We start from the raw sequence: 21,668 nt of genomic DNA, 5'->3' as shown, positions 1-21,668 counted from the left end.
TAGATTTCTTAAATGGTTGTTAGCATATGTTCACCCGCAAATATACAACTTCTTTTTATTTTTGTATGATAAATATAATATTAAGAACCTATTTAATATTTATAAAATAAAACTTTTGTTAGTATATTTTCATCATTTACACTCCAGTATTTCTTGGTATTTATCTGGTGCCAGATAAAGTTCACACTGCGTACGTAACGTAATAAAAATGTGCAATACAAAGAAGCGTTGGGAATAAGTGACAAAATTTAGAAATAACCAAAAATACGAAAGGATTAATTTATTAGGTCCAGCCAAGGAAGCAACGAAATGTTACCGCATATAACCGCCGACGAGGCACAGCCGTCTATGTCGCGAAAGGTGTACATCAATCCCAATTTTCAGTTGCAAGGTCAAACGGCGCATCAGCTGCCGTTCCAAGTGCCCTTTCAGGCGTTCCAGACGCCACTGCAGCCTCAGCCCGCGATCCATATCAATCCGCATTTTCTGCATCGCCAGCGGGCTATGTACGACCAATACCAGCGGGAGCAGCAGGAGCTGCTTATGATGCAACACGTTTCCGCCTCGCACTATCGACTGGATCCAACGATACCCCTACTGGCCACTCCACCTCCACCGCCCGCCAAGATCATCAGCAAAGTGAGCACGTGTCTCGTGCGCAAGCCATTAGTGAAGGCGATTGGTCCGGCGGTGAAGCTCGCTGCTTCAGTACCTGTGCCCACTGTTTCCAACCTGGTGCAGCCTCCATTGGTAAGCATTTCCAAGCGGAAGATTGTGCGGCAAGGGGCATTGAAAGCAGCGCCAGTGGCTGCTGTCCCCCATCCTCCTCCACCTGCCAAGCGCACTAGGTACAAATTAGTGCGTTCCATATCACTTACCTGCACACCGCTGGTCAAGAAGCGTCGTCCTCTTCGCGAGTTTGTGGGCCAGTACGCCCTGAGACGTACCAATGAAGCGCAGCCCAACAGAAAGCTGAGGTAATGCAAATCGGATACGAGCAGTTGAAAATAGTCAAGCAACAGGCGACTCTTTTAGACTAGGAAAAGTACATCAACTAACTTAACTTTTGTTACAGCTCCAAGCCCCAGGTTTTGAAGCTGGGCGTTAACAAATCCCTGAGCATGGTCAGCATACACGGTGTGATGTACAAGAAGATATCGAAGAACAAAATAACCAAGCTGGATGCCAGTTCCTCCGTTAGGGTATCCAAATCGGAGAGTCCCAGGACCTTGCAGCGGACCTTGTCCGGCAGAACCCTCTTCGTCAGCGGCAATAAGTTCATTCTAGATCCTTCCGGCTGCCGCCTGACCAGAGTTCCAACCTCATCAACTGGTGGTGCACAGAGTAGCGTAAATCGTAGCATCCTGCGGCGCATTGATATCGGCGGCCTTACCTACGTGGCTTCGCCAAAGGCACTGAATGTCTTCGTACGCACCAGCAATCACGTGTCGCGAGCTCATTTAATCACCGCCAAACAGAGAAGCCTGACGTTGCTCAACAAATCGTTGGTGAAGACCAATGTGCCTTGTGCCATCTTCCAGAAGCTGGGCAAGTGCGTTGCCCACAGTCGTGGCAAGTGCCGCAAGCTGCACGACAAGCGACAGGTTGCCATCTGTGTCAGGTTTGTCCTAGGCCAAGCGAAGAGTGCTAAACCTTCGATGGCATCCAAGGTTCGAAATTCCCAATGCGGTTATCTTTTTGAAATCATTTACTTGCAGCTTTCTGCGAGGCGAGTGCACCAAACCCGATTGCCTGCTGTCCCATAATGTCACGCTGGAGAAGATGCCCGTCTGTCGGTACTATTTGCGGGGTGTTTGCGTTCGCGAGGATTGCCCGTACCTACACAAGAAGCTGAGCAGCAAGACCGAGATTTGCATTGACTTTGTGCGCGGCTACTGTCCGCTGGCTGCCGAGGTAAATTGGTCTGCCACTTATTTCCATTGATAACCTATTAACTCAAATACATTTTAAGTGCAACAAACGTCACGAGTTTGCCTGTCCCGAGTTGGAGCGTAAGGGCAAGTGCGAGTTGCCCAGGTGCGTGTTCTGTAAGTCGCCATCAATGCGGTTGGCCAAGGTCAAGTCGCGTCCCAAACTGGGCAGTAAACCTGTCGCTGTCGCGGATACCGCGAAAGAACCGTCTACAGCGGAGGAGTTGCCCACCAGTTCACGGTACTTTGGGTCCCACAAGGAACCAGCGGAAGCAATATTGACTACAGATGAGGTGGAAGAGAAGAAACCTGAAGCGGAGGATGAGGATCAGACGGAAGCGGGTGCCCCTTGCCCTCGACGACGTCCTCAACTGGGAACTCTACCCTCTTTCATTCCCTTAGGTGGCGAAGAAGAGTTGTAAAGCTATGCGAATGCTATGGACCCAACGTTTCAGGTACAAATTAATTCGGTTAGGTATTGATTTTAACGTTTAGTCTAAGATTTAACTTTAGTAGCTTAGTTTCAATTTTTAATAAAATATTCAAAAAGACAAATTTATTTGCGTAAAATAAATCAAATATACGCTTTATGGTTTGGGTATAAATATGTAACGCCCGAGGAAAAGGTAAAAATTTGCATTAGATTAAATTAAAGATTATTACAAAAATACATAATAGTTTTTTCGCGGTGTATACAACCATCTGGCAACATGCCGATCGTGCAGTGTGACCAGGTGACACCTATTGTTGTTGGATTTTGTGGCGCCACATAGTTGTGTACCTGTTTTCAAGCCGCTCTCTCGATTCGAGTCTCGATTTTCTCGCCACAGTTGAATTTTGCATGCGGCTCGTACAACACCTGAACGACAAACGCGGATTCCGTTTCGAGCAACAACAAAAACAGTGAGTGTGTGTTAGTGCTCGTGCGTGTGTAGCGGTGGCTGTTGCAAATTTATTGCTCACCAGGCAAAAAGAAAAGCGAAAAGGCAGTGAAGTTACCAAAAATAAAATGCGGACCAAAAACATGGGAGATTTGCGGCAAATGGCCTTTGAACTCGTCCACTGGCTTTGACATCTGTTCGCGATCGGGAATTTCCGAAACTCTCTTTCACACACCGTCGCTCATTCGCTTCTTCTTGGTGCAGAAAACCAGGCCAAAACCATTTTCCAAACGAATTTTTTTCAATTGTGCACTTGTGGCTGTTGGTACATTTTTTCCGATACGTTCTCGCTTTGGTGCATTCCTAAGTAAATGCTACTAATAACAAGAGGAGAAAAAAGAGAAAAAAGGAAGGCAATCCGAAGATTGGCCAAAGAGGTGAAAAAAGTTGCTTGACTTGTTTGACCCGCGTTTGTGTTCCAGTGTGTGTGTGTGGCTGTGTTGTGTGTGTGCGAGCGAGTGCGACTTCTCCTTCTGCTTTTTCCTCTTCTTCGGATTCTTGTTGTTGGCCCAGCCGTATTCTACATAAATTACTGACCAAAATGACACCAATGAGCCATAAAAATGTATTAATAATTTATGCAACCTCCGCTAAGCTGCATAAATCTGTAAAATTATATAATGTGCAGCCAAAAGTTGCGATAAATAAGCAAATAACGGTTGCATATATTCGCCATTAATCATTTTGAGTGCAAAAATTTTTCAAAACCGTTCGTTACTCATTAATATTGACCTATTACCAGCTTAATCGTAGGAAAATCGCCATCAACTTTGCTCTAATTTCGTATAATTACTATTTTATGAGCCACATTTTTACCCATTACATTAATTCAAAATAATTCTGCGGCAGCCTGTGATAAAAAAAAGCGAGAAACAATAAAAAAAAGGGGAAAAGAGAGTGGAGAACAAAGCAGAGATTTCCAGTCTCCAGCCACATTCCATGGTGAGCATGAATCCCCATAAATTCCCAACGAAAGTCTTAACCGAAAATGCTTAAACTTGAAATTTATGTGACAATGGCATTAGGAATTCGAATCTCCAGCACGAAATAATTATATTAGATTTTATTTTCATTTAATAATTTGCATAATTGGGGCCTCGTTTGGAACGCTGTGGGATACCTTGGAGTCTTTCTCATCGCGGTGGGTCGTTCAGTCGGACTAACGGTGCCTAGTAGCCGTGTAGGGGTTACTTTTTGGTCGGAATTTACTACAATGACTTTTAACATGCATCGTATCACGATACCATTAAAATAATAATGATGCTGGCGTTTTTACCTTTGGGGCTACATATTTTAACGTAATTGGCATTTCAGTGTAAATTTAGTTTATATAGTCTCTAAAGACTTTAAGTATCAACTTAAATATAACCAAAAAATTACGCAATATAATTCGTCGAAAATTTAAAAGCCTTAGGACACGAACGTAATTCATTTGTCGTCAAACATTTAAAGTTAAAGCTGTAAATGTATTTAAACCTACAAGGATAATAACATAATGTGACTAAGCTTGAATATGACATTTTAATTAATTTTTAACAAAATTGTAGTATGCATAATATACACTCATATGTAAACCAGTTGTTTCAGTGGTTTTAGTACAGCTTAGATATTTGCTCTGAAATTCTAATTTAAAATTAAGGTCAAGGCAATTTTAAATACCTTATACTACTTACATCTTACAGCACAGAACAATGCTGAAAGTATTTCCATACCATTTCAATGAAATGAAATTCCAAGGAAAACAAAAGACTTAGGACACGAACTTGCGCTGGGTGGGCTATGTCGCCCGTAGAATGGCAATGGGGCTAACGGTGCCACAATGCCGGGAAGGAAGAGGAAGAGCCGGCCACTTTCTAGTCGAACTCGGTGCGCTTTAGTCTAATGATGTCAATTACATCGTGCCACTCGCATTGCGGGCAACAAATGCATGGCGTGCTTATAAGGCGGCAACAATGCGGCTTGCCACAGAAACAACTGCAACTGCAACAAGTGGCTGCGACTTTGGCTTCATTAAAATTGCATTTCGTTTGGCCTGCCTGCATCTTTCTTCTTTCTTCGTCCGCCTTGTTTCCTTTTTCTATTCAATGCTGTTTTCATGTAGCGGCAACTGGAAAATATGTATCTGCACTCGTGTGTTTCCTAGCCAGTCAGCAATTTTAATGAGTTTTCCAGAAATTGTACAACATGCCAGTTACGGCTGCGAAAACGCTAAGCCTACGAAACAAAAAACATAAACACCTTTTAGCCGCAACACATCTCCTGTTGTGTGATTAATTTTGTTGCCGATTTGTCCGCTAACAAGTGTCCAATGTGTGGAAAAAGACGCGGCCATTTAGGGGGGAAAGTGACAACGAGCAAAACCCTGGGAAACTTTTGGTTTCCAGAAAAGGTGCAATAAGTCAAACAAAAATGTACACTTAGTTTTTAATATTTTATTATGGTTTAGACAAATGACTTGTATCAGTACATTTCTGATTTATTGAATTCATTAAATTTATGTTGATACCCTATACTTATGATAAGTACATTTTATATATATGTATTTACGCGCGAAGGCAACCCACCAAGTGCACTTAATCGCAAAATGTAATAAACATAATAATTTATGACTCAATTTCTGCACTGAGAACGCTCCAAATATATTTTTCGGCCTTTTCGGGCGAAGGAAAAGCATCGAAAAAAAAAATCTTAGCCAAAATCGGTGCTGTCACGCCCACGTTTCATGCTCGGGGGTTTAATGGGACAGAATCTTGGGAAGGGACAGGACTGAGGCCTTTTTACGCCCAATTTGTCACACATTTCAACAGGTTACGAGATGGCTGAATCGGAGGAGGGGCATTGGGATGCAGTTGGAGCCGGAGCAGGGGCATTATCATCAAAAACCGACCGAAGAAGACGTTGACGATGACGATGAACGCGGTCTGGCAGGAGACCCTTAACGCGGATCAGGAGTCTGGGTATGGGTATGGGTATGGGCATGGTATATGGGTCTGGGTAGGCGTTGTGGTGTGGAATATTTTGGGGCATACCTGGCGGGTCTCATGAAGCGTGAGGAATTTCTCCGATGCCCATCTCCTGCTCCTCCTGCGCCTACCCCTCGTTCCGTTCCAGTTCCTGATCGATTTCGTTGGTGCTGTTCCTTGTTGTCCTTTCTAAGTGAAAAATTATGCAAAAATGTTTCACTTTAATAGCGGAAATCATTTATAGAAGTTGTAATAAAGTCGCAGCATACCCGCAGTCTCCTCTAAACCATCTGAACCATTGGTGGTCATGTTATTTTTTTCGGTTCATGCCGACGAGTCCTCCTTGCTGTTGCCATGATGCCCAGGGCTGAGTTTTGTGCTCGTTAAACGACCGCCAACGTAGCCAAATGCAAGACTGTTGCAACACTTTGTTACTGTGACAGTGGCTTGGCCAGAAAGAGGGGTGTTGGTGATGGCGGAGATGGAGGTGGAGGTGGTGCTGGTGAAGGTGGACTGGACGCTGGACCCTCCAAAGGAGACTAAGTTAAGGAGAATTTAGTCAACGCTAATGACCTGACAAAAGCAATCCAAAGCGATTCTCGTTGGTGGTGCCGTTGTGGTGTAGCATTTGTTGACATTTGGCGCAAATAAAGTGTAAGGGTTCATTAGCTACAAAAAGAGATTAAATAGTACGCATTACTCCATGTTTGCAGCTTTACAAAATGTGTGCTCTGTCAAGGTAATAGGTATAACATAACATATAAAAAAGAAATATCTATGATGTTGCTATATTTGGGAAGGCAAATATTAACCGAAAAAAGCTATTCAAGGCTACTTTTTTACTTGCTAAGCAAACATAAACTTTCTATGACTTTATTTCCACACAACTCAATGAATGTACGAAAGACTTAGGGCACAAACTTGTCCGGTTTGCCATCAAAAAGTAACAGAAAACATAATCGAAAGCGAAAAATTCGCCCATCCGGAACCCTAGGTATCATAATCCAGCTTGTACAGAAAAACCGAGACACTGGCACATAAAAAGCTGCCACCAAGTACAATTATAAAACCATTAAGGCATCCAAATTATCTCATTTGCTATGAGACCGGTCATCATAATCGTTAAAAAGCTGCAAAAAAAAAACATCTCGCAATCGCAGAAACGAATGATAATTGTGCCAAAAACAAAAAAAAAGAGGAACAAACTAGAGAAATGGCGAACAGCCAGGTATAAACAACAACTACAACAAATGCAAGTAATAAAAGCGAACTGTTAAAAGTGCCGCCACACAGACGCTGACCAATTGATAAGCGCTTTATGACAACCACCTGAATGCATTACGGTTTATGCCTCGATTTTTATGCCTATTTGTGGGCAGTTTTGACGACGATAGCAGCGAATTGAGAGCACAGCAATGGTCATAAAAATATAGAAGAGCGCACAATAATGGCCGGTGGTCAATGCATTGTGCACTCAATAAAATTTGATTGTAGAAATTCCAAACCCGCGACTCACTACTCATTAGAATTCCATGCGAGTTGCACTGAATAATCAATTCAGCTGGAGGAACGCACCTTTCCAGGGATTCACGCATCCATAGTGACTGCGGTTTTCCTCGGCCTGTCACTCAACGCACTCTTGTTACAAGGCCTAACATTTCAATTAGGGCCGTGCATCTGTGTATCTGAGTATCTATGTATCTATGGCTTCTGGCCACCGCCAATGGAAGCCCATTAAGAGACGCGACGCTGAATGGATCGAATCGCATCTCTTCGCGTTCTGGGAGCTTCCGCCTATGAAGTAGGCATTAATTGATTTCGGTGGCTTTTTAATTACAGCCGCTTGTTTGCTTTTCGCAACTTTCTCTCTAGAAGGCGAGCCAATTAAATGATAACAAATTCGAAGGGAAGAGGCGGTTTTTCAATTCCGATGCTGTTGATAGGCAGGCGCCGCTGGCAAGTGAATGGCGCAATCAGAATCTCGCAACCCAAGCCGACACCCAAACGAAAAACCCCAAGTGGCAAAACAGTATTCTCACCGAAGTTGAGGCCACTGTGCGCCTTGTCTGTTTTCTGGGCGGGGAATTTGGGGGAATACGGGGACCTGGGGATCGCACAAATTTATGGCCACATTCAATTGTCAAGTTTATGTGACTGCGGCTGAGGATCGGCCAATATTTGCATAAGAGGCGTCCCTTGATTCCCTAGAATTCTCCCTGGCATTTGAAAGTGTCATTGTCAGGGCTTTATTCTTTTGGTTTGCTTTATTTTCTGCATTTATATAGCTGCTCTATAAACAAAACACCAACTACTTCGCTTTTCTTTGCAGAGATACGAAGATCCTAATGTTTCCTCGCTGGCACACAAATGACGAATTATGAGAACATTATAAATTTGCCATTAAACTTTAATGCAAATAATCACGCCGCTGGTAATAATGAGAACAATGCCAAAATTGCCATCGTTGGCGAGCAGCTGCTGAATAAGATGTCGCAGCGGGATTTCTCCGAGGTAAGTCGAAAGGCGAAAGGAAATCGTATTATTGTTTAATTATGCTTTTGGACTGTGGCCGTACAACCCCACCTCAGCCACCGCCCCTCGTCCCACCGAACTATCGAAAAACATGTTTGCCAGCCCGTGTATTTCCAGTTTGCAGTTCAAACACCATAACAATTATTTATGGCCTTCAAATGTATAAAACTTAATCAGGCATTACGCTCGCCGAAAAAAATTTCAACAAAGCGATGAGATGAGGCAGTGGAAATAAGTCAATAAGAAAAAAGCGAGTCTGTGCGCTTTTTGTACTGGGGGGAGAAAAAAAACAATCAGGGGCAATAATCAAAATGATGGCAAAATGATTTCAATGTTGATTAACTCAGCGGCAAGACTACAAAAGGGCTTAGCTACAAGGGCCAAATTAAACAAAAGCCCAGCCGAGCGGGGAGATAAAAATGCCAAAACGCAAAACCTCAAGCGATTGCGAATGGGAACGGGAATGGGAATGGGTCTGACACTGACTCCAAACTCCGACTCCTCCTCTGACCCTGACTCCTTTTCCCTGGGCCCTTTCATCATATTCCGCGCTGTCATGTCATGGGCAAGAACAAAAAAAGATCCAAGAACTTGAGGAACAGACGACAACGTCAACGATGTTGGATAAGTTTCAGGCTCTGTCTCTGCGACGGACCAGTCCAGAATTCGGAATCCAGCAGATCAGGGAGTCCAGCGTCCAGCATCCAGATTCAGACCCCTGCGGCCTGTCTCGCCGACTGACTGGCATTCGAGTGTCCCTTTTTGCCAGCTAGACAGACGATAGGAAGTGACCAATCCCCTACCCATTCCCAGATCCCAATCCCGCTGCCCACAGTTTCTGCCATCAGAGAAGAGCCTGGAATTTCGGGTTGGTGGTCAGCGAAGTGGGGGAATCGGCAGCTAAATGAGTGCATAAATTCCAGACTAATGTCGATTTCGATTAAGTCTAAACAGACAAATATTTAAAGGTTACCCGCTGATGGTCATATAAAATAAAATCTAGAGTTTAAGTTCGCTTTTACTGCGAAGATACAGGACTACTCCATAATAATGTTATGTTTGCAACTCAAGCCTGTTCTTAATAAGCTTTTATATTTGTTTTATAATTATGTTTATATGCAGTTAGTATATTAATGTATATGCATCTTTTGAGATCACTAAGTGGAGTACAATCTAAATTAAGAACATATATTAAACACAAAAGGCAGTGTCTAATAAAATTAAAAGTTTAATGCCTGGATTAAATTTCTAAGAGGCCCAACTTCCTGCCTACGCTGCAATGGGATAATCGGAGATTAGGCGCGGTTTTCCAAAGTGGCAGAGATTCAGAGGAGCTCAGCCCGCAGCTAATTATTTTATTACGCGTTAAATTGCAACAAAATTCTCGAGCTGAGCGCAAAACATGCCAATGTGCGCCACGAGCAATCGTGAAATTGTTTGCATTCCAATGCGGCTGACTTTATCGATGCTCCAGCCTCTGGGGCTAACACACATATACTCGTACACATGTGTGGACAAAAAGCCAACTTGGCCAACACACATACTAGCCCGTTTGGTTCCAGGCGGCAGCCCGAGTGCATCTATGGGTGCCACTTTTTGTCTTACTGAGCGCTCACTTCATTTTTCTCGGCGCTTTTTTTTTTTTTGTATGGCTGCTGGGCGGACAGCCAGGAAAACGGCGACCAGTTCTCGAATCGCAGGTTTTTCTCTTGCATTCCTGAATTCCAACCGCCGACTTGCAACTTCCTTTCTCTACCCGCTTTTCTCCCTTTCTCATTGCATAAAATTCTTGTCCGTCTTTGACTATTTTCTAAAATGCTGCTATTGCACGGTTGGCCCAAGTTGGCTGCTGCAGTTGCTGTTGGCCATGTTGGTGCGGCAACAGCAACAGCAACTGCAACTGCTGCAACTGCTGCAACTGTTGCTGCTGCTGCCAATTTAGCTGGAATTGGCGAAGCGAGATAGCCAGACTATCACTTTACATGACTTCTCTATGTGCCATTTGGGCGCCAATTCCTAAATTGACATACACAGCACGGTGTGCAACAAAAAACGGAGCGAAAGGGCAGAAAATCCAGAAAAAGATCCACTGAGATTTTGTGCACTGTGGTAAGGAAAGAAAGGTAGTTAATTAGGAGATACAAATACAGAAAAGTGCATCCAGTGATCTTGTTACACATCCGGAGTTCATCCAGCACCAGCAAGAAATGCCTCGCGGCAAAAATGTAATTCGTATGGTCAATAAAAGCGGTAGCCAGTTACTTAAAAGGTAGAGAAACTGTTTTTATATGCTTTTTAAGGATGCTTTCACGAGTTTTCAGCTCACCAAAAAGTGGGCTTAAGCCGTAAAATAAATAATAAAAACATAGTAAGCACTTCCCCTAAAGGTTTACTTACTTGAAAGTAATGTCTACCATCTGTCATCGCTGGATCCTCTGCAGCATTCCCACAGTCTGAGCTTATCCCTATCCTAAGCCATCGACATTCCGGCTGAAGTTCGGACTGGCTGCTATTATTATTATTATTATTTTAGTCAAAGTGATAACATCTGCTAATGCCATTCCGTCTGAATTCCCAGAGCGGCGCTCCCTACCGCCGGAGATCTTCTTCGTTGGCCATTTGGAGGGCATGTTCCTGCTCTGTGCGTGTTATTTGACTTTGACCATTGGCAGCAGAACCGCCATATCATGTCTGCTAGATCTACTCGGCTAGCACCGCCAACGCTTCGAAGATGAAGAGTCCAAGTTCTGTTTGGGAAGGGTCCATTAACTAAGTCAGAAGTTGGCTAGGAATTCCTTAGTAACTTGGTATCATATGTATTTATTTTTCATTTTCAATAACAATATCTAATATGCTAGTGTATTTAGCAATTCGGTTTCCGTGCGCTCTCCTTTTTTCGGTGCTTCCCTTATTTTAGTTTTGTTTTTTTTTTTTTGTTTTTTTTTGGCAACGCCCTCTTCATTTGAGCCTTATCGCTGGGGCCAAGTCCGTTTTGGCCGGCTTTTATAGGCAGCATAAAACGAAAATTGCGTTCTGCATCTGTCAGATACTTTGTTGCAGGCTGATTTATTCGGAGCTCGAAGAGGTCTCGGTCAGAAGGCCAATCTAGCGAAGGTATCCACCGAGACTCACGCCTCACCAGCTGGCCACGTTTCCTATCAAGGACTGGCCAACTGGGCACTCGGTCGCCGTCTCAGTGCTGGCCTAATGCATTTGCATACTCATTGCATTTAATTGCTTCAAAAAATATGTAAAAATTTCCACGTCGTTGTCACGGTCTCGTCTCTCAACGTCCCGGCAATGTGGATGTGGCCGTGACCATGGCCATCGGTGGCCTATGCCAAAAAAGGCCACAGATCCACAGCTACTCAGCTAGTAAGCTACTGATTCACCAGCAGCATAGTCGTGGTCGTCTGTTCTGTTCAGTTCTTGGGCCACGAATTCGTGGAATTGCTTCCGCATTTGATGGCCTGGCCAGCGAACAGGATCGGGAGCTGGGAGCTGGGAGCTTGGAGCTGTGAGCAGTGCGAGCTGTGAACAGCAGTTGGCCGGGAAACGTGACTCGGTGGCCGCATACCTGTGTTCCGAGGGCAGGCGACTTGACTTGGCCGCCAAGCTGGTGCGTCGGCATTTAACATAATTACAACCCACTGACGGACCGCACAGTGGGTCAGCCAGTCGGCGTGGTTTACCTGGAAATAAAGGTTCTACGGGATACGTTAATCAATGTAATTTAAAAATCATTAAACTTCCTTTTCAGCTGCCTTATACATATGTATATGTTTTCATTCCATTTGATCGAGTATCTTTATATTTCTCCTCTGAAAAATCCAACTCAAGCCCACTGTACTTCCCAATAACAGCGGCAGATGTGCAATCATACAGACTCTTCCCTCAATTCTGCAAATCCCCACCTGGCACTCCTGGCACCGCCTGCTCCTCCACTTTTGTACAGTTCTGTTTATTGCTCTACTTAGGCCATTCCATTGAGGAATGCTCCTCATCCCAGTAATTTGGCCATAATCAATGCTAACTCTAATCGGTTACACATAGAGAAAATATCAACTGAATTGATCTAGTTCGAAGCAATGATTTGAATGCTATTCCTAAGAAACATCCATAATTAGAGCCTCCCATTTATAACATATATTATAAAAATACATATACATACTTTCTTGAAATCTTTTTCATCCGCAGAATGAGCCGGAATGCACGCCGGAGTTGCCCGCTGCAAACCGTGCCCTCTTCCTGGAGAAGGTGCGTCAATCGAATGCCGCCTGCCAGAGCGGTGACTTCGCTACGGCCGTGCTGCTCTACACGGATGCGCTGCAGCTGGATCCGGGCAACCACATCCTGTACAGCAATCGATCGGCTGCGTTGCTGAAACAGGGTCAATTTACGGCCGCTTTACAGGATGCGACACAGGCGAGAGATTTGTGTCCGCAGTGGCCAAAGGCGTACTTCCGCCAGGGCGTGGCACTGCAGTGCCTCGGTCGTTATGGTGAGGCTCTAGCTGCTTTCGCCTCCGGATTGGCCCAGGAACCGAGCAACAAGCAGCTGATGGGTGGCCTGGTCGAAGCGTCCTTGAAGAGTCCTTTGCGTGCGGCACTGGAGCCCACGTTGCAGCAATTGCGCACCATGCAGTTGCAGGAGTCGCCATTTGTGGTCAGCTCTGTGGTAGGTCAAGAGCTCCTACAGGCGACACAGTATCCGGCGGCGGTGACTGTTCTGGAGGCTGCTCTTCGCATTGGCAGTTGCTCCCTGAAACTGAGGGGTTCTGTATTCAGTGCCTTGAGCTCCGCGCACTGGGCCCTGAATCAGTTGGATCAGGCTATTGGTTACATGCAGCAGGATCTGGCGGTGGCCAAATCCCTGGGAGATACCGCAGGCGAGTGTCGGGCACATGGCAATCTGGGTTCGGCCTACTTCAGTCAAGGAGCCCACAAGGAGGCACTCACAGCGCATCGCTATCAACTCGTCCTGGCGATGAAGTGCAAGGATACTCAGGCGGCAGCCGCAGCCTTGACCTCACTGGGACACGTGTACACGGCTAGCGGGGATTACCCCAATGCCCTGGCCTCCCACAAACAGTGTGTGCAGCTCTTCAAGCAACTGGGAGATCGATTGCAGGAGGCTCGGGAGATTGGCAACGTGGGAGCGGTTTACTTGGCTCTCGGCGAATGTGAAGCCGCCTTGGACTGCCATTCGCAGCACTTAAGACTAGCACGCAAGTTGCACGACCAGGTGGAAGAGGCCAGGGCGTACTCCAATCTGGGCTCTGCTCATCACCAGCGGCGTCAGTTCACCCAGGCGGCAGCCTGTCACGAGCAGGTGCTCCGGATTGCCCAAGCTCTGGGAGATCGATCAATGGAGGCGGCTGCCTACGCGGGCTTGGGCCATGCGGCGCGTTGTGCCGGTGATGCCAGTGCCTCCAAAAGGTTCCACGAACGCCAGTTGGCCATGGCATTGGCAGCGAGGGATAAACTAAACGAGGGCAGAGCATGCTCTAATCTCGGTATTGTCTACCAGATGCTTGGATCCCACGATGCCGCTTTGAAACTGCATCAGGCTCATCTCGGGATTGCCCGCTCCCTGGGCGATCGAACGGGCATGGGCAAAGCCTACGGGAACATGGCCAGGATGGCTCACATGGCTGGATCCTACGAGGCGGCGGTGAAGTACCACAAGCAGGAACTGGCCATCAATCAGGCGATGAACGATCGCAGTGCTGAGGCGGCCACTCATGGCAATCTGGCCGTAGCCTATCAGGCACTTGGTGCCCATGATGCAGCCTTGACCCACTATCGAGCGCATCTTGCCACCGCAAGAGCCCTGAAGGATACCGCTGGAGAGGCGTGTGCCCTGCTCAACCTGGGCAACTGCCTGAGTGGAAGACAGGAGTACGAGGAGGCGGTGCCTCATTACGAGAGTTACCTGATGCTCGCCCAGGAACTGGGTGACGTTGCTGCCGAGGGTAAGGCGTGTCATCTACTCGGCTACGCCCACTTCTCGCTGGGCAATTATCGGGCGGCTGTGAGGTACTACGACCAGGATCTGGCCCTGGCCAAGGATGCCCAACATCGACCGAACATGGGCAGGGCGTACTGCAATCTGGGACTGGCTCATCTGGCCCTGGGACACACTGCTGCGGCGTTGGAATGTCAGCAGCTGTTTCTTGCAGTGGCTCATGCCACCAACCAACTGCCAGCCAAGTTTAGAGCATTGGGCAATATTGGTGATATCTTGATACGAACGGGATCACATGAGGTAAATAAGAGATTCCCCCTATTCCCTTAGAGAATCATTCTTAAATCCTTTTCCCGTTCTTTCTAGGAGGCCATTAAGTTGTATCAACGCCAGTTGGCTTTAGCCAGAGCTGCTGGAGATCGTTCCATGGAGGCAGCTGCCTGTGGAGCTCTGGGATTGGCCCACCGATTGATGCGCCGTTGGGATAAGGCATTGGGTCATCACACCCAGGAGTTGACGCTGCGCCAGGAGCTGGGCGACTTGTCCGGCGAATGTCGTGCCCATGGACACTTGGGAGCCGTGCACATGGCGCTGTGCAGTTGGACGAATGCGGTGAAGTGCTATCAGGAGCAATTGGAACGGGCTCAGGAGCAAAGGGATGCAGCAGTGGAGGCCCAAGCGCATGGGAATCTGGGCATTGCTCGACTGAACATGGCCCACTATGAGGCGGCCATTGGCTGCCTGGAGGCGCAATTGGGAACCCTGGAACGCGTATCCCTGCCCTCCACTCAAGCGGATCGTGCGCGAGCGTTGGGTCATTTGGGTGATTGCTATGCCGCTCTAGGAGATTATGAGGAGGCGCTGAAGTGTCACGACCGTCAGCTTCAGCTGGCCTTGGGTCTGACCAGCCATCGGGATCAGGAGCGCGCCTATCGAGGATTGGGTCAAGCCAGAAGAGCACTAGGTCAATTGCCCGCTGCTTTGGTTTGCCTCGAGAAACGTCTGGTGGTTGCTCACGAACTACACAGTCCAGAGATCAAAGCATTAGCCTATGGTGATTTGGGTCACGTTCATGCCGCCCTCGGGAATCATGCCCAGGCGTTGAACTGCCTGGAGCATCAGCGCGAGTTGGCGCAGGGTCTGCAAGATCGAGCTCTGGAATCGGATGCCATGTGCGCCCTCGGGCAGGTGCAACAGCGAATGGGTCAGCATGTGCAAGCATTGGAGCTGCACCGGCAGGATCTGGAAATTTGTACGGAACTCTCTGCTCCCGCCTTGCAAGCCAGAGCTTTGAGTAATCTGGGATCCGTCCACGAATCCCTGGGCCAGCAGGCAGAAGCCCTTAAGTGCTACGAACGGCAATTGGAGTTGAGTACGGATCGCTTGGCAAAGGCGATGGCGTGCCTGGCATTGGGAAGAGTTCACCATCAGCTGGAGCAACACAATCAAGCGGTGGACTATCTGCGGCAAGGATTAGCAAGTGCTCAGACCACGGGAAAGTCAGAGGAGGAAGCCAAGATAAGACATCAATTAGGTAAGTGAGAAGTAGGGGTGATTTATGACCATTCTTAACCTTTCTCTGGATCTTCCCCGTAGGTCTTGCCCTTCGATCCTCTGGCGATGCCGAAGGAGCCCACATTCAACTAGAGACTGCCGCCCAACTGCTGGAGTCCGTGCGCCATGAACAGCGAAGTCCGGAGACGCGCCAGGCTCTCTACGATCTGCAGACCACTTGCTATCAACTGCTTCAGGTTCTCCTCGTGGCACTAAACCGCAATGAGGATGCCCTGGTGGCTGCCGAGCGATGCAAGGCACGCGGCGGAGCGGAAGCCGTGAGTGGAGAGGTCTCCAAGGTTCCGTTGGCCGACAGCGAGTCCATTCAAGAGACAGTAGACCGTGGTCGCACGACCGTACTTTACTACAGCTTGGCTGGTGATCAACTCTTCTCCTGGCTGCTGGAACCACATGTTGGAATTGTACGTTTCCATGCTGCCAAGATCGATGCCCACAGTCTGCAGCTTCCGTTGTCCCTCAGCGAAGAAGAGGAGGAGGAGGATCTGGAGATGGAGAGGGAACTTAAGTTAAACAGGGATCAGAATCAGGAGCAGTCTGAAGACCAGGGAACATCCAATAAGGCAAATCGATTACTGGAACGTTATATGAGCTTGGTAAGAGATAATCTGGGTGTGAACTCCCAGAGTCTCCTCCACGAAGGCGACGGTAGTGGATGGCGTGCCAGCACGGAACAACTGCTGGAGGATCTGCCTGGAGCTGGAGGTTCCGGCGGAGGAGGCTTTCTTCGCATGGTTAGCCGCAATCAACTTCTCAACTCCTCGAACTACTCGTTGAGTTCGCTTTTCTCGGTGGGATCGGTCGGTGGCTCAGTGGCCAGCCTGCAAGGCTCTACGCGATCCGTTGGCAGTCGAAGTTCGCGGAGAGCTCCTGGCTTGCCGGCTTGGCGGGGACCATCCTGCCTGCACATCCTGTACAATCTTCTCTTAGCGCCATTTGATGATCTTTTGCCCGCTGGAGAAGCAGATACCAACCGACAGGGCAGAAGGGAGTTGGTCCTGGTACTAGATAGTTCGCTATATCTGGTACCATTTGCCATTCTGAGAGCAGCTCAAGAGGATGGAGAATACTTGTGTGAGAGGTGTGCGATTCTTACAGCTCCCTCACTGCAATCTATGCGCAGTCGTCCGCGGATCAGAAGGGATCGAGCTCGTCCACCTAAGGCTCTGGTGGTTGGAGGTCCCCGTATCCCATCCAATCTCGCAGAACTCTGGGGTTGGGCTGGAGCTGAATCGCCAGCAGCCTTGCAGGAGGCCGCCATGGTGGCTGATATGCTGCAGGCCACCGCACTGGCCGGCTCCAATGCTACCAAGGAGTCAGTGCTGGCGGAGCTTCCTTCCGCCGAGTGCGTTCACTTTGCGGCGAATATAAGCTGGCAGTTGGGAGCAGTGGTCCTGAGTCCAGGCGATGTGGTTACGGCTGAACAGCAGGAGCAAAAAGAGCCGCACGAACCCCAGATGACTGATTTCACGTTGGCAGCTGGAGAATTGCGACAGCTGCGTCTGAGTGCCCGCCTAGTGGTCCTGAGTTCATATCACTCCGTGGAACCCATCACCGGAGACGGAGTGGCACAACTGGCAGGCGGTTGGCTTTTAGCCGGAGCCGGAGTCGTGCTTATATCGCTCTGGCCAGTTCCAGAAACAGCGGCCAAGATTCTACTGCGCGCATTCTACTCAGCATTGTTGCAGGGTGCCCGAGCAGCCCGGTAAGTAATCATTGTATTCTCAATAAGAATCGCAATGCTAATGACTTTTATTTGTTGCAGCGCCCTGGCGGAAGCCATGCAAACAGTGCAGCACACCAAGCACTTTGCTCATCCGGCCAACTGGGCCGGTTTCCTACTGGTGGGCAGCAATATCCGGCTATCGAACAAGGTGGCCATGGGCCATGCCCTTTGCGAACTACTCCGAACTCCTGAACGTTGTCGAGATGCGCTGCGCGTGTGTCTGCATCTGGTGGAGAAGAGTTTGCAGCGGATTCACCGCGGCCAGAAGAATGCCATGTACACCACTCAGCAGAGCATAGAGAATAAGGCTGGACCGGTTGCCGGCTGGAAGGATCTGCTGATGGCAGTGGGCTTCCGCGTCGAGCCGGCCGCCAATGGTATTCCGGCCAGCGTTTTCTTCCCCCAAGCGGATCCCGAGGAACGACTGGCCCAGTGCTCAGCCAGTCTCCAGGCTCTTCTTGCCCTGACTCCGGCTACGCTCCAAGCTCTGGGCAAACTGGTCCATGTGAATAGTGCCGAATATGCGGGCGACATCATAGCAGTGGTGCGCAATATCCTAGCCCAGTTTCCGGGCTCCAATCCCGCCACCGGTTCAAGTTCCACCAAATCGGATGCCATCGCCGAGACCTGCTTTATTGAGATGCCGCTGAGTGTAAGACTCTGGAGAGTAGCCGGGTGCCATGAACTGCTCGCCTCCGTCGGCTTTGATCTTACGGAGGTGGGTGCGGACCAAGTGATCCTGCGCACCGGAAAACAGGCAAATCGCCGGCAGTGCCAGTTTGTGTTGCAGGCACTTCTAGCCTTGTTTGGTAAGTTATGCAGCATTACATATAGCTATAATGGTGATAATAATAATTTGCTCACTTTAGACACCCGTGAGGCTCCCAAAAACTTGGGATTGGATAGAGACTCTGATCACAGCAGCAGCTGTGAGTCTCTGGCCGAACCGGAAATGGACGTGGCGACAATTCCGCCTGCGGCCAGCAGCACTCCCTCCGTAAATGGAGGTAACAAGGCACCATTGCCCTTGCATCCACGCAGTGCTTTCATCTCATATGTACGACGTCGTGGAGAACCAGATGGTGGACGAACTGATGCCATTGGCGGTGCAGGAAGTGGCGCACTGGACTCCAGTCTTGCTAACACCACCGACAGTGAGCATTCCCTGTCGGATGGCTATGTCACTCAACCTGGCTTTGGTTTATCAAATCCTCGACTTGGCTATGCCAGCATGCGTGCTCCTGTTCGAGTTTCCCGACCTGGTGGAGGTGGCGAAAGCGATGCAGCCTTTACTCCCAGTCCACCAGTTACCGATCCGAGCTTATCACTGGCACTGGCTCATCAGACGCGCATTAGAAGTCTCTACTCCCAGACCAGTGCAGCGGCAATAGTTCCACCAGCATCCACGAACCTGAATAGAAGACCAGATAGTTCCAGCTCGGCCAGCAGCACCACCGATTGGGAGGGATCTGGGCATGCTACGGTACTGAGACGTGGAGTTAGTGCAGCAATACCCCAACAGCAGCCACCATTACCACCACCACGCCCACCAACGTTCCACAATTTGAGCGTGGGTGCAGGTGGACGCAGCAAACCCAAGATCAAATTGGGTAGTGCTCAGAGCTCTCTTGCTGCGCGGGTTAACAAAGAGCATGCTCTCTTCATGGACCGGCTGAGTGTGAGGACGGAGTTAAGCGCACCTGGTAGTGGAAATGCCATGACTAGTGGATCTGCTGCAAGAAAGCCCCTTGCTCTGCCCGAGGAGGAGGATGTTTCCAATGTTGTCTTCAATCCATCCAGCTTGTACTTTTCGCAGACGGACTCTGATCTGCTTAACGAACCCAAGCAGGAGGAGACTCCTCCGCCTTCCAAGTCGAGTACCAAGAGCCTGCAAGACAGCATGATGCGCCACATGAATCGCGAACTGACTCCAAGCATTTCGGAAATGTATCACGACCGAAATGTAGGCTTAGGATTGGCTCCACCGCTGTCCAAGCTTCTGTTGAGTCCCAACTATGAGGAACAGGAGGTAGTGTCCATAACCGAGGCCTGTCCACAGTCGGGTGCTAATCTCAAGACTCTGGTGGACGCTGTCAGCGAGTTGGAGCTGAGTGGCAGCTCATCCGGAGCCACTATGCCTACGGTGGTGGGTGGAGGAACCAATGAAGTAGAGGGCACTTCGGGTACGTCCGCAGAAGCCACGTGTCCCATTTGTGGTGAGCCCGCCGACGTCATCTGCCGCTGCAAGGCGGTCACCATTCAGAAGAAGAGCATCCTTAAGCCCTGGCTAAGCAATGTGCCGGATAGCAGTTTGGTGCAGGCCAGCGAACTGACCACAGCCGATATATTGGAGCGTCGTCTAGAGATTCACACGGCCACGAGTTCAGAGCTCCGCTCAGGAGCTCCATACTCCGTGGATCTTTCTCGACGTGATGAAGGCGATGGACGATCGGTAGCCGATTCTCAATGCAGCAGCAACTACAAACGAGTGCTGGCCAGTGCATCCGGAGGAGCCCTTAGCTTGGCGGGGATTGGAAAAGGAAGCGAAGCGGAAGCGCAGAGTGCTTCCTCGGGGGCAACCTGCTCATCTGCTCGCCTTGTCTAGACCTATTCGATTCCTCGTTGTATTCAATTACTAAATATATTTATATTTTAGATAGTCTTCAATAAACTGATTTTAGGCATAACTTATATTCATAACCAAGCCACTGATTAAAATTTATTCAACTATGTTAGGTCTACAATAAGATCCCCTAAGTTAATAGGATTTATAGAATATGACTTAGCAAAAATAAACTGTTATACTGAATATCTGCAAATGAAAATGTTGTTTTATTTAATATTATTCATATTCCTGAAAAGAATTCCGCTCGAATCTCTTGTCGATATCCCACTTAGTAACCTTTTCCATTAAATTTATTAAACGAAAAAAGAATTTACCGATGCGTGTGAAAGCAGAGAATGTTTTCTGGGATTTGGTAACTAATGTAACTAATTTTATTTTGTTTTACTTAGTTTTTACAGGTTTTAATAATTTATCTTTTCAGTGTGATTTTCTGTTTTATAATTTATTTAGTAATATAGCTGCAATAATATAGCTGCATTTGTTTGTTTTTTTTTTTTTGTATATATATATAAATATGTATGGATCTTTACTTTACATTTCTTAAATGTTAACTACGCCAAATCTTGTATTATTTTTTTTGTTTTTTGTCGTTTGTGTGCCATTGAATATGCTTGCAAGACTCCTACGATAAACTTCCATAATTAGTATATAGCTACAATATATTTATATCAATGTGTATATTCAAAATGTGAAATAAAAAACTGTATTTAAAAATATGTTTACTTTGTGTTCCTCTTTTTGTTTAGTATAATTCACACTTTCGTTTGCCATTGAATCCATCCACCTTAGCGGTTTGTTGGCCTTACATACTATCATTTTAAATATTGTGTGTATTCAATGCATGATTTAGCGTATAATAATTGTATAAATTACTAATATAAATTAAGCACTCAAAATTGCAGCTGCTTCAAATGCTGGCACGTCACAAACATCGAACGCCGTGCTTTTGGGCTTGAGAGCAGCATCAAATCATTTACATAATACCCATATAATTATTTCGTTATTTTTTATGCACTTTTTACAAAACTTTCATCTCCCAACCCCTATAATACTCTAGTCATAGCAAAATAATAAATAATGAGTAGCAGTTAGTTGGTAGGCAAAGCTGCTGGCTAGGCTAACACAAACAGGGACTACATATAAAAAGCGAAATCTAGGCATTGGCGTGATTCGTTTTCCATTTTATTTTAGCTAAAAAGTCGAAAGCAGCAAGCACATATAAACCGTACATAGTTCAATTGTTCCTGGAAGTAAATACATTTAAATAATATTAGGCGTATCTCTAATGCGTAGAGTGCCAAACTGTGTCGTAAAAAGAAAACTATCTCCGAATCCATTTGTACAGTACTCTCGAATATATATGAACGCACGATTCGTCTATCCTTAATCCTTTGTCTATACTAATTTATG

At 47.3% G+C, this 21,668-nt stretch overlaps 2 protein-coding genes and 1 long non-coding RNA gene across 4 annotated transcripts; 2 read left to right on the top strand and 1 right to left on the bottom strand.

The window, feature by feature from the left end:
- Positions 1-186: 186 nt before the first annotated feature.
- LOC6604885 (zinc finger CCCH domain-containing protein 3) lies at positions 187-2,505 on the top strand. Its single transcript, XM_002029694.2, has 4 exons — positions 187-977; positions 1,076-1,621; positions 1,719-1,914; positions 1,973-2,505. Exons 1-4 carry the CDS (start codon positions 310-312, stop codon positions 2,351-2,353), a joined length of 1,791 nt encoding a protein of 596 aa, XP_002029730.1. The 5' UTR covers positions 187-309; the 3' UTR covers positions 2,354-2,505.
- Positions 2,506-2,724: 219 nt separating this feature from the next.
- Positions 2,725-20,959, top strand: LOC6604882 (tetratricopeptide repeat protein 28). Of its 2 annotated transcripts, XM_032719061.1 has the most exons (8): positions 2,725-2,834; positions 3,615-3,814; positions 8,165-8,346; positions 12,565-14,634; positions 14,701-15,868; positions 15,931-17,611; positions 17,672-18,441; positions 18,502-20,959. In XM_032719061.1, exons 3-8 carry the CDS (start codon positions 8,203-8,205, stop codon positions 20,235-20,237), a joined length of 7,569 nt encoding a protein of 2,522 aa, XP_032574952.1. In that variant the 5' UTR covers positions 2,725-2,834; positions 3,615-3,814; positions 8,165-8,202; the 3' UTR covers positions 20,238-20,959. The 2 variants fall into 2 exon arrangements, with proteins under 2 accessions (XP_032574952.1, XP_032574953.1); XM_032719062.1 differs by lacking the exon at positions 3,615-3,814.
- On the bottom strand, positions 5,290-11,100 carry LOC116801155. The gene is made up of 3 exons (XR_004361797.1): positions 10,765-11,100; positions 6,105-6,504; positions 5,290-6,024 (listed from the first exon to the last, which is right to left on the bottom strand). It is a non-coding gene; the product is annotated as an uncharacterized LOC116801155 (long non-coding RNA).
- Positions 20,960-21,668: the final 709 nt, after the last annotated feature.

Source organism: Drosophila sechellia, chromosome 3L, assembly GCF_004382195.2.
Source record: "Drosophila sechellia strain sech25 chromosome 3L, ASM438219v1, whole genome shotgun sequence".
Lineage (NCBI taxonomy): Eukaryota > Metazoa > Arthropoda > Insecta > Diptera > Drosophilidae > Drosophila > Drosophila sechellia.
This window is presented reverse-complemented; position numbering and strand designations above follow the sequence as displayed.

Bases quoted from the DNA above. Each gene is read 5' to 3' on its own strand.
- LOC6604882 (XM_032719062.1), top strand. From the start codon at position 8,203: ATGACGAATTATGAGAACATTATAAATTTGCCATTAAACTTTAATGCA. The intron at 8,347-12,564 runs GTAAGTCGAAAG...TTTCATCCGCAG, and splicing joins CGCAGCGGGATTTCTCCGAG to AATGAGCCGGAATGCACGCC. The intron at 15,869-15,930 runs GTAAGTGAGAAG...TCTTCCCCGTAG, and splicing joins CAAGATAAGACATCAATTAG to GTCTTGCCCTTCGATCCTCT.
- LOC6604885 (XM_002029694.2), top strand. From the start codon at position 310: ATGTTACCGCATATAACCGCCGACGAGGCACAGCCGTCTATGTCGCGA. The intron at 978-1,075 runs GTAATGCAAATC...CTTTTGTTACAG, and splicing joins CAGCCCAACAGAAAGCTGAG to CTCCAAGCCCCAGGTTTTGA. The intron at 1,915-1,972 runs GTAAATTGGTCT...ATACATTTTAAG, and splicing joins ACTGTCCGCTGGCTGCCGAG to TGCAACAAACGTCACGAGTT.